General features: G+C 47.8%; 1 protein-coding gene across 10 annotated transcripts in view; it reads left to right on the forward strand.

Annotated features, from left to right (window-relative positions):
* The window catches only part of LOC306704674 (RNA-binding protein Musashi homolog 2), a 219,498-nt gene that overhangs the window by 120,981 nt on the left and 83,682 nt on the right, over nt 1-14,835 (forward strand). For all 10 annotated transcript variants that reach the window (XM_079171130.1, XM_079171131.1, XM_079171128.1 and 7 more), the window contains exon 7: nt 2,948-2,996. In XM_079171130.1, the coding sequence (XP_079027256.1) occupies nt 2,948-2,996 (49 nt within the window). The remainder of the gene's footprint in view (nt 1-2,947; nt 2,997-14,835) is intronic.

The following is a 14,835-nucleotide window of genomic DNA, read 5'->3' on the forward strand; positions in this document are numbered from 1 at the left end:
CAGTTACATAGCAAAACAAATGTATCACACCATGCTACAGAATCATAAATAGTTATGTTGTGTCTTTTATGTTGCGGGTGCTCGTGGGTGTCATTTTACATTTTGATCTCGCCATCAAATCACAGAGCAGGCTTGACACAATTGTTACCAATCAAGTTCTGGAACAACAGTTGTATTTCAAGAAAGAGTCTTCTACCGACGCACGCCGCCGCGCCTCTTTTTCGCCGTTCCAGTATTACTTATATTAGATGACAGAAGTCGAACGCTATAAATTTCCGTCTCCCATGTAAATGATCACAGGCTGTCAGCCACACTTGTCAAATTAAACGTTCTACCATAGTTGGTAAACATGCCGTTCCATCTTCTGCCCTGTCAGATGTGGAGACATCATAAACCGTTTCTGGTTTTAGGAGCAAAGTATTCTCACATTTAATTCCAGGACAGTGTAATAATCTAGGTACTTGATGTAACAATGGCAGGACTGTACTGCAGAAAACAAAACCCCAAAAAAACCCAATCCAGAAGTATTCTTCAGACTCAGGCAATAAAATCACAAACCGCTCTGCACTCCAAATTCCAGTTATCCCCTTTTCAATCACTTTAATGCAATTTTCATTAGACCGCCTGGCATGAGACAAAAGGTTAGGTTGCGTGACATTGTGAATAAAACTGTTGCTGCAGGTGATATTGCTCGGCAGCGGTTTATCCGTTCACTACTTTTCCATCTTTCCCACCATGCAGTCATCAGATAACACATTTGTCAGAGACAACAGACTTCATTATGTTTCATTTTGTATGATGTTAGAACAGAAGTGCAAGCCACAGCACCACAGTTGTTGGGCAAGTGAATTTACAGACCATTTTTTTGTGCCGACGTCCTGATTGGCGAAGCGTTTCAGAGATGGATGGAGAAAATGTTGCAAATAGTTTAGCTTAGCACCGGCTAACCGTAGCTGTCACAGCGTTGACGGGATAAACTATGAGAGAGATGGAGAGAAAATGTTGCCAGTAGTTTAGCTTAGCACCGGCTAACCGTAGCTGTCACAGCAGTGACAGGATAAACTATAAGAGAGATGGAGAGAAGATGTTGCTAGTCATTTAGCTTAGCACCGGCTAACCGTAGCTGTCACAGCGGTGACAGGATATACTATAAGAGAGACGGAGAGAAGATTTTGCTAGTCATTTAGCTTAGCACCGGCTAACCGTAGCTGTCACAGCGGTGAAAGGATAAACTATAAGAGAGATGGCCGAAGCCGCTAGCCCTTTGCAAACGGCTAAACTATTAGCAACATTTTCTCGTTATGAAAAGACTCTTTTTGACTGACTTTTTTTGAGTTGCTTTGCAGTAGCAATGGTAGCAATGCTGGAATTATTGGCTACTGCAAATTATAAGACCTCAGCTTCTTTTAAATAATACAAAAATCAACTTGGTTCATCAAATGGTTCTAAACTCACAATAAAGGATTCATTTCTATTGGCCCTCAGATTTTCACTGTTAAGAGTCCCATACAGACTGTCTGCCATGACCTTTAGTAAGTGATGCCTCAGTATAAATGTTTATTCAAGGGAACTGATGGTCCCGTTTCTGCCAAATGTCCTTCTGCAAACATTCCTGCAGTGTAGGATTTGATCCCACCTGTAGGCTCGGACTCCCCGCCCACTTCAGGTGCTCAGCTCTGTGTTCTCGTGCACATAACGACGGGCCACTGAAATTAGTGAAATCTAGGTGTACCTCGCATATGGGTCGCTTAAAATCCATACGCCTTTCGTTGGCTATTTTTGGCAAATTTGGAAGCGCTTTTCGGGGAGGTGAAAATAAAGTGCCCGTGAGCCGCATGTGGCCTGCGAGCCGTGCAGTGAGTAGCCGGGGCCCCTGCAAGCTGTGCCAGTGTCCTGTGTGCCAAATGTGTGGCAAGAGGGTGGCACGAACAGCGTGCCAGCGCTAGTCTGCCCGGCTGCCAGGCACTTCTCTTTATCCAATCAGACAGTTCGGCTTGAGCGAGACCCCTATTCTTGTCTCTTCCCATCTCCTCCACGAAGCTTTGTCACCCTCCCGTGAAAAACACAGACGCATGCTTGTGTGCACATCCCCCTCCCCGCCGCACAGCATCAAGCCTCCTCGGTACACCGTTACACTTACCTAGAGACCATAACCGGAGAGTGGATGGTGCAGAGTGTTCCCTCTTTGTTTCTGTCTGCTGCCGTCTCCCCCTCTGTTGGTTTTTTTTCTCTCTCCCAAGACAAAATCACAGGCTAAATGAGCATGCCTCACTCTGTTTTTTTTTTTTTTTTTAAGCATTTCTTCAGAGTTTTATAGAAAAGCAGAGTGTGTCTAGAGATCCGTTTTTCAGGGATGTGTGAAGAAACAAAACAAAGCAAAAAAAAAAAAAAAAAAGCTGTCTGTCTGTGTGTGGCTTTATTGGACATGATGAGGGATGATATTATGGTGGATGCTGCTGCCGCTGCCGCCGCCGCTGCGAGATGAGGAAGGGATCCCATTTGTCTCACGCTCGCTTAGCGTAATGTGTCTATCTGTCACTCTCCCCCTGACCGGCCATTGGTGTTCATCAAAATAGACATATTGTCCACACAGTTCTCCGCTTCCTTTTTCCCCGCCGCTTGTCATCATTGTTAATTTCGCCACTTTTTTGCACACATCTAATCCGGACCGTGAGTGAAAGCCACTGAGATTGCTAAAATTCATCAAAATGACGAGCCACGGACAGAAAAAGGAAACTGGTAACCCGACAATAACCCCGCGACCGCGGAGTGATTATGTAGGAGAGAGGTGCTTAGAAAGAAATAAGTGTAAGGCAGCGAGAGTTTAAACTCTAAGAATAATTACAGTGAGGAGAATGAGACGTGATTGAATGGGGAGAAGGTGACGTGAGGCCTTTGCTAAAAAAGAGATTAAGCTAATGTCGGTGCCTTTTCTTATGTCTTCCAGGTTGACGATGCCATGCTTATGTTTGATAAGACGACTAACAGACATAGAGGTAAGTGCAAAGCGTCCGCTCTCTTTTTCTCCTATTTTTTTTTTTGTTGTTGTTTCTTTTTATTTTTTATTTTTTTGCTCTGTCTTTCTAAAAGGTGAGAAAATAGTCATTTTATGTCCTTTCCCCATGAGATAACACAGAACAGTTCCAATCTTACATGATATTGGGTGTACCATCTGCTCAACAATGGGAGCGTGTCAAAGTAATCAATAAGCTGGTGCGGTGTTTAGAATGTTGGGGTGTGTGCGTGCATGTGTGTGTGTGTGTGTGTGTGTGTGTGTGTGTGTGTGTGTGTGTGTGTGTGTGTGTGTGTGTGTGTGTGTGTGTGTGTGTGTGTGTGTGTGTGTGTGTGTGTGTGTGTGTGTGTGTGTGTGTGTGTGTGTGTGATGATGATGATGGTGATGCCGGTGTGAGTGCTTCAGAGAGGTGCTTAAAGGGTGTAAAGATTGTGAGATGGTGGGTGCTGTGCAGTCAGATAACAGCGTCAGATAAGGCCCGGGAGAAGCACCGACTTTATCGCCGTCCCTCATCGGCTGCTTATCTGAGATGAGGGTGGACGTTTCTCTCTCATGCAGAGGACTTTCCAAAGACAGGTTCCCTCCCCGCGACGCGACGCAGCGGCGCGCTTTCGTGCCAAGGCGCACGCTCGCCGACTTTCCAACCGCCGGCAAGCGTGCGCGCGCGCGCAGTGGCTGTCACTTATCCTGAGCCGCGCGCGTGCGGGGACGGCTGTTATTGGCTATGAATCCTCACATCGGTGCGTTAGAGGAACTTTTAGGAGACAGACTGTCCCCGGCTGCGTGCGTGCGTCACCGTGTGTGCGAGCAGGCGACAGGCACTGACAGGTATTTCCACAAGAGAAAGGAGCACAGACTCCTCTCTGTTTTGTCACACCAGTCAGCTCGCTCATACAGGCAGACAGAACCGGCATCGCACCGTCTCAGTGAATCGGGCCCAGCGCCCTTTTTTTTTTCTCTCCACACAAGACGTAAACATCCGTTTGCAGCGAGCGAATCGTCCTCTCTCAACACGTATAAATGTTTAAAGTGCAGCCGGCTCGGTTCGAAAGATGTGTTGTTTTTTTACTCTCTTATTTTCTTTCTGTACTGTATCGTGTGTGTGTGTGTGTGTGGGTGTGTGTGTGTGGGTGTGTGTGTCCGCTGTGCAGACGAACTCTTTGAGTCTGGTAAACAGTTTCTAAGTGAGGAACATGTGAACTGTAGTGGAAGTGATCTCTGGCTTTAAGGGGATTTTGATCCGTAGTGACAGAACCCAGTGTGAGGTCTGCTTTGGGTAGAAGGGATTTTTCTCTCTCTCTCTCTGTCTCTCTCTCTCTCTCCCCCCCTGTCTGCTGCACTGCCAGCCCTCTGTGAAAAGGGGGTGGGAGCGCCACGCTCGGGGAGTGTGTTAGGCGTTCGCCTTTGGGCAGCGAAATGCCCTTCAAATGAAGACAATGATGGAGAAACAGCCTCCTTGGCAATTTTCCTGATGACAGCGGACGTATTTATATTGAGTGTGACACTGAGGCGGGAGGCGGGAGGCAGGTGCAGCGCTCGCTGCTGTTGCCATTTCTTCCCAACTAGCATCTTGATATGTTGTTCCGGTGGCAATTTGAAACAGCGGATATTTGCTGCTTTGCGTCTTAAAAAAAAAGAAGAAAACACGGCGGGTCTTCCAGATGAATTGCATAGAATATTACAGAGCCAAAAAAATTGAATAATTGATCAGAGCCATTGGTGTGAAAGTGTAATATTAATGGCTCAGCTGCCCTGTGACCACAAAGGAAAGGACATTGAATATATAATCAGTGAAACCAGTGCCTGGGCCGGCTTTTCCGCTGCCTAAAGCTCCGGTAATGGGCATCTGGCAGGCTGGCAGTCCAAATCAATTTCCCACCTGTGTTCATTTTTATCTTTGTGATAGAATCATGAAAAAATAATTCTGCAATTTTTTTTCTGCAGCACTGCAATGGATAGAAATAACACGTTCTCTATGAAACAATCCGGATGTTACACAATGCGATTCTTCTAAAAAAATAAAACACCGTGCCTATACCATGATTGCATGTCCCGAAAATAGCAGTTCACTTCGTGGCTCTAATGCAAAGCACTGCAGGATACAGCATTTTTCTAATTCCATTTTATTATAAATGTGGAATGCTGTCATGCAAGTGTGGCGTCCAACTTCCACGGGCATGTTGGATTGCCTGAAGCACAACAACAGCCTAACACTTTCTGTTGAGCTTGTCAACAGTATCGACACTTTCGACACTTTTTTTGACACCACGTGTCCAAAAACGATACGATCCCCGTTAATTACACGTCCGAAGCTGTAACAACAAAACAGATCTACGATCAGATTTTCAACCCATAGACAACTGGTCCTCAACCTGTGGCTGGGACGGCATTCTCTCCAGCGAGGCTCCACAGAGAACATCGGGTTAAAACTGATCGCTGATGCTGTTTTGCCATCGTTGTTCTCCATGAAGTTTGCGGGCAGTTGTGCAATGTAGCGAACCAAGAAGAGAAAGCAAGCTAATGTCCTTGAAGTCAGTCAGCATCCTTCATATTTACCAGCGCCTGTTTGAGGCAAACATGCTGTTGAGGAGAAGACCGCATACTTACAGCATATTATGAAGGTGTGTATAAAGTCAAATCATTTCTTCAATAAAGAAAGAGCCGGGTGTCTGAGGTAACATTCACAGCAGTTAAATGTGATCTCTTGTTAGGCCTGCTGGGGCACACGATGACTTCACACCACCTCATATGAATGTTATCACCGCCGCTTTTTTATTTTTCCCATTTAAGCGTTTTATTTATTTTCTACACACAGAGGCTGTGTTGTATATTACTATAACGCACTGCGTTTTGTTTGGAAGGGTTTATTGTGTCTTGAGATGCATGATCGACACTTGATCGTAAGTGTGTTTTTCTTTTGGGGGGCCGTGGTGAATTGGATAGAGGACAAACGTCACACTCCACTAGTAGCAGCATTGTCCTTCAGACGGTCCCTGCGAGGCTGGCCAAAACGACAGCCAGAGGAGACCTTCTCTACCCTTCTCGTTTAGCCCTCTACTTTTTTCTTCCTTTCTTGTTTTCTTGACTCTCTATCTCGCTCAGTCATTCGGTCTTATTCTTCCTTCCTTTTCATTTACACAGTCTCACTATTTCTGTCCTCGCGCCACCTCCCCGCCCTGCCCGCCTCTCTCTCTCTCTCTCCCTCTCTCTGTCGCTCCTGCTAGAGGACACTCGCTGTAAGCAAAGCCCCTCACAAAGGCTGCACACCATCTCCTTGGCATTTAAAGGAGTAGAATACGGCCAATTGTGTTGGAAATTGAACTCTCTAAAGCCTCCCTTCCCACTGCAGCGGTTCATTGTGGGTGAGTTCAGTGTCTTTGGTGAGCAGCTCGGGCTGTCCAGAGGTTGATGCCAGAGGGCGCCTATTGTCCCATGGTCCACTGCAGTGTCCCCCCCCCCCCCCCCCCCGCCGCACCGCCTCCCTTCAACCTTGCCTTTTCCTCTCCTGACACTCATTTTGTGACGGAAAAGAGAGAAAAGACGGGAATGTGTGTGTATTTGTGGTTTGCAGTTCTTTCTTTTAGCTCTGTCCCGAGACCGGGCCTTGAGCACGGCAGTCGCGGTCCACGCATACCCGTCGCCCATTCCCAAGGCCCTCAGCGTGACGTCACATGCCACCCCCTGGACGACAGGCTCCCGGGAAAAGCCCTGAGACCAAATCATTCTGTCATTTTGGTGCCTATTCCCCCGTCCCGTCCCGTCCTGCGGGCTGACATTTGATTTATGATCTGAAATGTGACTTTTACCGTCAAACACAATTGGTGGCGCCAAGGAGAGTGTTGCCGAGGTGAGACAAACGGCGACTTGTCGTTATCCGCCCAAAGCGGTTTAATGTGCAAGTTAAAGGTTCGGCGGATGATAGATGGATTCTTTGTCTTGCTGCTCACACGCATCCTCCAGTAAGTCCACACCATAATTAGCCCCGGTTCTACGGCACATTACCTCGGCATCGTCACCGCATCTCGCTCTACATAACTCCACACGGGACGCTTTCGAGGGGGAACACGTAGTCTAGATATGCAGTTTCTCTGCATCACACGTAATCCGCACCGATCCCTAAAAAGATAAAGTGTATACAATGCAAATGAGTGCAGTCCCAAAGCCAAATTACACTCTTCCGATTATAAGCAGCTGATTAATTGGGTCAGAACTGAATGCCACGGTCGGTGATTGTTTGATTTCCAGCTCGGCAAAAATCGGTCCTGCCTTAAATTAGTGGGATCCCCGCAGTTTTCATCAAGTGTTTTAAGTTTTCTGCCAGTTTTTGAGTTAATTACTGTGCCTTGAAAAATTGAAAGTGGCCCCTTTTTATGTATTTTGGGTGACACGCACGTTCTCTTTACCTTTTTTTTTTTTAATTACACCATTAAGAACCATGATGAAATCCAAGGGTAACTTTCTATCACATTGTTTAACAATAGTTTGTAACCAGACAGCACCCATTAGTGGGGCTTTATAACGACTGTGTGACTGATTGCGAGCCAAATTCCTTCTTTATTTGAATGATGCAAGTAATAGTAATGTGCAACAGTGTTGGGGACCTGGATAAAGAAGCGGAGGCTGAATTGTTTGAGTCATGAGTGGAAGCCAAGTGAGCGAGGCCTGTATTCGAAGCCATTTTCCTGGAGAAGAAGGGGATTCTTGGAGGGGGTTTTGCGCGAAGACGGGGCCAATGGCTGTGTGGATTCTTGTATAGCCCCCTTCTTTTTTTCTTTTTTTTTTTCTCCTTTGAGCTTAAAGGGCTGGTTTTCTTCTTGGCAGACGAACAGAAGGCTGCATTGTGTGTGTCTGTAATCTCTTTACCTGGATTGGCAGCAAAGCTAGCAAGTGCAGCTCCCAGTGTGGAATTGGCACCGAGGAGTCAATGTCACACGGAGCGAGCTGCCTTCCAAACAACCCCAAAAAAACGGTTGTGTGTCTGTGAGACTGTGTGCGCGAGGATGACAGCGTGCAGTTTTTTGTTGTTGTTTTTTTCAAACGTGTGTGTCTTTGTTCATTTCTCAGGTGAAATTTACAGCCAAGTAAGTGAGTAAGCAATGCGGAGACAAACAAGCCCGAGCCAATGAATATGCCACACAGTCCAACTTTTCTAACATTATCATATTATTATTGTTGTGGTGTTTGTCACAATTTCAGAGCTGCGCTTTATGGAGCTATAGCCTTTGCCCCGGGGTACACAAGCTCATAGAGCAACAAAGGCTCGAGTGGTATTAGGTGTCTTTACACACCAACTATTTGACATACATTCGCCTCTCCTGCCTCACCGGGTGAGAAGAAAAAAAATAATTGGCCTCATTATCTTTCATCTCTTTGGCATATTACATTCATTATTTCATACAAAGACTGCCAGTATGAGTCCTGTAACCTGGGAAGCGGAGCTGCGCCTCCACAGGTTAACTGTTGCTCCCCTGGAAGAAAAAAAAAAAAAAGCCCCGGTGGTTGACGTCACCACAATGCCTCATCAGCCACCGGTGCTAGGGATTGAACATGGCCGACTGAGCAGAGGATGTCTGTCTGCAAAGTGATTGCTGGCTCATTGACTGAGTGGGAGGAGGGGGGGGGGGGGAACAAGTATACAGTTAGAGAAGAAATGGATGGAAGGGGGTGGGGGGGGAAAGAGAATGGAAAGAAGGGGGCACTGAGCACAAGAAAGGTAGAATGAAGTCTCGGTGAGGGAGAAAAAGAGACGGAAATAAAAAAGAAGAAGAAGGAGTGCCTCAACGGGAAGCCTCCCCCTGCTGGCTCCTCTGGCTGGAAGCTGCTGCCGATGGCTTCAAAAGAGCGCCAGGCAGTCTAGGCCTCCGCTTCTAGCAATTAGAGATCACTCCAGCGGATGCCTCCTGGCCAGCCTGCAAATCCCTCAAAAATACCCTCTGATTACTACTGTAGGACACAGGCTGTTTACCAAATGGGTCCAGCGCTGCTGAGAGTGAGGTTTGATAATGCCTCCTTTTGTTCAGGCAAGAGACGGAGCGGGGCCATTGGAGTTGTAGAGATGGCGCGGCTTCAGAGATCAATTTCCAATACGCGAGAAGACAAGTTAACCAATTCTTTAATTCCTCCTCCAAACAGCTCTGTAAGCAAATGGCCAGTGCTGTTTTTCTTTGTCTATTTTTTTCAAACAAGAGAATTAAACCTATTTGAACAGAACGTCAGCGGCTCTTTAACGAGGGCCAGGTCCCCTTTGATGATTAATCCCCCCCCCCCCCCCCCCCCTCTCCGCAAATCCCTTTTTAAACAACTGAATCCCCGCCGGTTCCACGGGAGCGGTAGTGTTTACAGATGGCAGCTCCTCTGCGCTCTGCGACTACTGTACAGCAGCACCGATGCAGAGTGAAACAATCCGCCGCCATGCCTGACTTAACTGATTGACACGGCATCCGCATCGAGCGGAATCAGATATTCCTGCACTTTTTTGTTGCCTCGGCTCCTCCAATGCGAGCCGACACCGCTGCGTTCCCCCTCACCTTGACAGACCTGATATTAGCGATTAGTGTGAATGTCATTTAAATGGCAGAGCTAATCACACACTCTGTGGGTCTGCCTACACCTGAGGGAGGGGGCGGGGGGCCCGTTCGCCTTGGCCCCTAATCACGGTGACAAAGGAAATTATATGTTGAGATGTTTAGCGGCTCTTCGTAAGCGCTCCCAGACGAGCTAGCTCCGCGGCCAACCCGTCCCCTGGCCTTGCCTCTTCCTCCTCAGGGTTTGCTTGTTGTGATCCACGTCCCTGACATCAGTGACCCAACAGGCCTTTCGCCTCGAAATCAACACCGGCATCCCGGCCGTAGCTGTGTGTACCCGCCTGCCAGTGTTCGGGCAATGAGCCCAATGAGAGGCGCTTGACAGGTAGGTGATTAAACGCGAGAGAATCCTCCTCTCCTTGTCACCTGTCTGTTTCCTCCTGCTGACATCTGCCCCCTCTATCAATGCAGTGGGTTCTGTTTTTAGGCTCCATCGTGCCCACAGAGCGGATGGGTTTTGGTTTTGAATTAGAGTCTGCTGTGCCGTCCCCGCATGGCCACCGCAAGGGGGGGGGGGGGGGGGGGAGGATGGAGGCTGGAGATTGTGGAAGAAAGCCTGGGGTTTTAATCTCTTCCCCGTGTTTATCTCACCACAAGGAGACAAACTGAGCGCCATTAAAAACATCAGCTGCTCCCACTGGTTGGCTGCGCGGACGCACCTCGGAAGACATTTGAAGGACGAATTGAAAGCGATGAAAAGAAGGAAAAAGAAAAAAACATGTGCCAGAAAGGCACATTTGTGTATGATAGCCATGGTCTGATTTGTTTGTGTGTGCATTGGAGAAAAAGCCGTATTGATTGGAATTTTCCTTAGATTTACAGTACGTGAATGGAAAGGCGGTTTTGTCATGCACGCAGTGAGTCCACACTGCACACTTGCAGTAGATTTTCTCACTTGAAAGCGGAGAAGATCAAAAAAAAAATAAATAAGCAAACATCTTTGGCCTCAGCTGCTGCCACGGGGAATCAGTCTCTTCAGGAAATGAAAATGCCCGCTTGGAATTGTCATCATATTGAGAGTTGGCCTACCTCCTGACCTTGTAATACCACCACAGCTTCTCTATTTGTGACCTGCTGGATGCTCTTAGAAAGCGAAACCATCGGGGAGGATCCACTGCTCGCATCATCATTCTCGGAACACCTAATAGTGGATTTTACCAAGGTTAAAGCTCCCGTGAGATTGCTGCCGCCCCGTGACCTGGAATACCAGAGTTTACATCCACTCGCCCACAGACACACAAATAAGAGACGCACACGGGCAGTAGCGGACGAGCTCGCGTTAATCCGCACGATATGCGGCTATTATAAAGTCAAGGTATTTGAGAAGATCTAGTGTTGTTTTAGCGTCTGATGTGCGTGAGGCCGTTCCAGAGACAGACAGGAGAAGGCCCCCCCCCCCTCCCCCTCCCCCTCCCCCCTCCCCCTCCCCCGCAGTGTCCCCTGCACTTTTACAGCCTGATCGGTGCCCACCCAGGCGTCTTACAGCTGAGCGCAGCACACGGGGGAATTATCTAAGTGTCTTCCGCACGGTGTTAGTAAAAAATATGTCGCTTCTTGTCTTGGTATGATTTTTTTTCTTCTCCAAACGTGCTGATCGCACGGACATGTTTTTGATAGCCTCCACGCCCACAGATGCACTGCTGGGGACTTCTCTTCTCCTCTTTTGAAGAGTAGATCATTTTCAGAGAGGATTTTCTACGGATTTTCTACACATGTAAAAGTGTTTCTGATGCAATTTTTGTTCGAAGTTACTTTAGATTTATACTTATGGTTCCTGTCGTTTCAGTGAAAAGTAAATGGACTATTTTCAATCCACTGAAAATTCAAAAACTGCAATAAAAATATGTTTTTTAAGATACATTAACATCTACATTTTTAACGGCTTTATAGCTTAAAACAAAGCCTGTCAACTGTTCCTGATGCTGATGTACAGAAATCTGATCAGTCCTAATACATGGCATAACCGTGCAACGACAGACAGTCTCTGATGTATGTACTTCAGAGGCATAGGAGAATAATTTACATTCACAGATGGCATTTAAAACCAGTCACTGGTGTTTCACTTGAGTAAAAGACAACAACAACAACAGAAAACACAATTATTTCTGCTGCTCCTGGTAATTAAAACACAGTTGGGGCCATTTTGTCTTTGAATTTTAATATGATCACATCCCACCCCTCAATACATTATTATTTTCAAGGGAAACGGCTTCACTATAACTTCAATATAAGCTATCGAGGACGACATGAAACTCTCGAGCCTCAGCTCCACTGCTTTGAAGTCGGTGTTTTTACTGTCCCTCTTCAGTGTAATGGCGGTCCGAAATACACCAATCCACACGGCTGTAAATCACAATCAGCGGTTGGGCCGCAGCAATCACTTCTCACAGAAGGATCGCAAGCTGCGTTAGATTACATCACCTTCAGTCCAGACGTCTAATCTTAGATTAAAGGGGAAAAAGAACCACCTCGGGTTTCTTTCTTCCTTTTCTGTGTGTGTTTTTGTTCTTATTCTTCATGCTCTGAGGGTCAAACTGAGTGTCTTAAGTCATTCTAAGTGCTCAGCCAACATGCCAGTCATCCCCCAATCTCAGAGCAGTCCTTCCGCCTCCACTCTGCCGGCACGCCGTCGTGACGGTTGACGTTTATCTGACCAACTTCTACCGCGTATAGCGCCTACTGCTACGCTTGCAGCTGATTGGCCTCCCAGCACCCCTGCTGGTTCGCCACTTAAACTGTTGTAGGCGTCTCTTTTTGAAGTGAAGCTTTTTAAACAGAAGCAGCCAAAACAATCATAGCACCGCGGGGTACATCCTGGCACCCACTGGTAGGTTGCCAGACAAGATAGACTCGCTTGTTTTGTTTTTGTTGTTTTTCTAAGTGCGTATTGGTAAAAAGCGAAGGAAAAAAAGAGCTCTTCTGTCTGCCGTCACGAACAATGAAGCATCGGTAATAACCGGCGGCTCAGAGGGGGCACGCGGTGTCTGGCCCCATATTCACCAGCAGCCTCCCGGCCGCTTCATGTATTTGTATAAACCAGGAGCTTGACATGTCTGAGACGGACACGCAAACACGCTTAGACCATTATATAATGACTTCCTCCGACGGAAAATGAAGATGCATTTGAATATGGCGAGCTCCCCCCCCCCCCATCACACAGCTGCCGTGGTGACCTGTGATGGTCAGCTCTGAGTGTGTGTGTGTGTGTGTGTGTGTGTGAGTGAGTGTGTCTCAACACTGTAATAAGGGTTGCCTAGCCAAGCGTAAGTGTCAGGGTGGAGATGCCTGGCTCATTAGGTACCATGGCAGGATAATGTATGAACAGAGCTTGTGAGGAGAGCGTGAGCAAGAGAGAAAGAGAGGAGCAGCCATTGTTCTCCCTCTTCTCTCTCCTTTCTGTCTCTCGCCTCCTCCTCCTCCTCCTCTTCCTTCCCCGCTGCCAGTTTCTTCTTTGTGTGTGCGCGCGCCTGGGGATATTGAGGCTCCCTGGTCACATTATGCCCCGTTTCTCGATGCAGACTCGCGCCACTCGGTGGGTTTATACCATTTATTCATAAATTAATGAATTTATTGGTTTATTAAATTTAATTCATTGCGTCTTGCATGGCGCTTGTTGTGCGGCTCCGCCGCTCGATTGACAGGTTGCCAGTCATGGTGAGATCCCGTATCCCATCGGCGTCACGCAGCAGCACGTTGCTAATTGAGTTGAATGCGTAGCTCGTCTCCCCTCGGTGAATCCATCTGTCGCCGTCTTGTCATCAGTTTGTTCGCACTTGACGGGTTCCAAGTCGGTCCTTTCTGTGTTTAACTGTGCGCCGCTGTATAGGTGCGCTCTTTGTTTTTATTTATGCAAGGGAGTGCGTGTGAACGCGCGTGTAGTACAACGTGATATAAAATGGGTGGCTGCCTAGGGGCCCCGTTGCCTGTACTGTGTGGCGTGCCCCCTGCTGTAGAGCCCCGCGGAGAACAAGCCCTCAGCCAGCCACCCTCTTTACACGACATTGGCCACTGCACGCATATTTACGCAAAATAAACCAAACAAACCCAAGCCTCAGTGGATATGCACGGCTGTAAGGCATGATGATCTGCAATAGATCTGAATTTGGGAGTTTATAGGGGTCGTGGATGACATCATTCGGCTTACTTACAGCACAAAAAAAAAATAACCTCAAAGCTGTTAGCGAGCCCCTGACATGGCAGCCCTCCAATAGTTCATAAGGTCACAAAGGAATGCATGTGGGATGATGATTTATCAGTCTTAGTTTGTTTTTTTTTGCCTCCGTGGAATTGGTAATTGCAGAGAAAGGGTCAGTATGCGTTTGTTGAGTCCATTCACGCGTGAACCACGTGGTCGTGTAAATGTGCGCTTTCGGGCCTGATCTATATCAGGCTCATGCTGAGAGAGCGTCTAACCTGGAAAGACAGCGTGCCCGTGTGATGTGCTCTCTCTCTCTCTCCGCCAGTAGCTGGATGGCGTCTACGGTGTGTTTTACCGCCGCACCTTCATCGCCGCTGCCAGCCCTCCCGCTCCGTTCTCTCAAAAGTTGCGTGTGCGCGAGCAAGAAAAAGGCGGGAAGAGACAGACATGAAGAAAACGCGGGGCAGGTGGTGGTGGAGGAGGAGGAGGAGGAGGAGGAGGAGGAGGTGGAGGAGCGCGTCGGCGTGTATGAGTTGATGGCACTTCACACGGTGGCGCGTGTCCCGGGTTTGATGCGGTGCGAGCGCGGCGTACGGCTGGGGTTAGAATAAGGACGGGGCTCTGTTTTTGAAGGAGGAGGTTCACTGCGCTCCTCTGTCAGCAAGCTTTCGGTGAGGGGATTGTGTCTGGAGGAGAACCTTGAATATTCTGTAGGCCCCGAGTGTTCCTCGATACCTCCGGAGGCAGCTTCTTCTGTCTGCCTGCGTGTGAGCGATTGTGTCTCCCTGTGTTTGTGTACTCGGAGCGTGCGGGAACCGACTCCTTACGCACTACAAATGAGCAGTTGCCTTATCATCAATCCCGTCCTTTCACGCTTATGTGAACTTCATTATAACAGATACTAGTCAGAGGGATGCACACTCACACACACACACACCCACACATGTGCACCCCCCCCCCCCCCTTTCAAACTGCCACAGTTGAAGAGCAGTTGCGTCAAAAGGCAGCTGTCTCTCATCTCGCTTTATCTTCGTCATCTTTTTCCTCGCCGCTTCTCCCACTTCACACGTTTCTTTTTTTCTTCTTCTTTTGCTCACTCC

The sequence above is a fragment of the Pholis gunnellus genome (assembly GCF_910591455.1).
Source record: "Pholis gunnellus genome assembly, chromosome: 13".
NCBI lineage: Eukaryota > Metazoa > Chordata > Actinopteri > Perciformes > Pholidae > Pholis > Pholis gunnellus.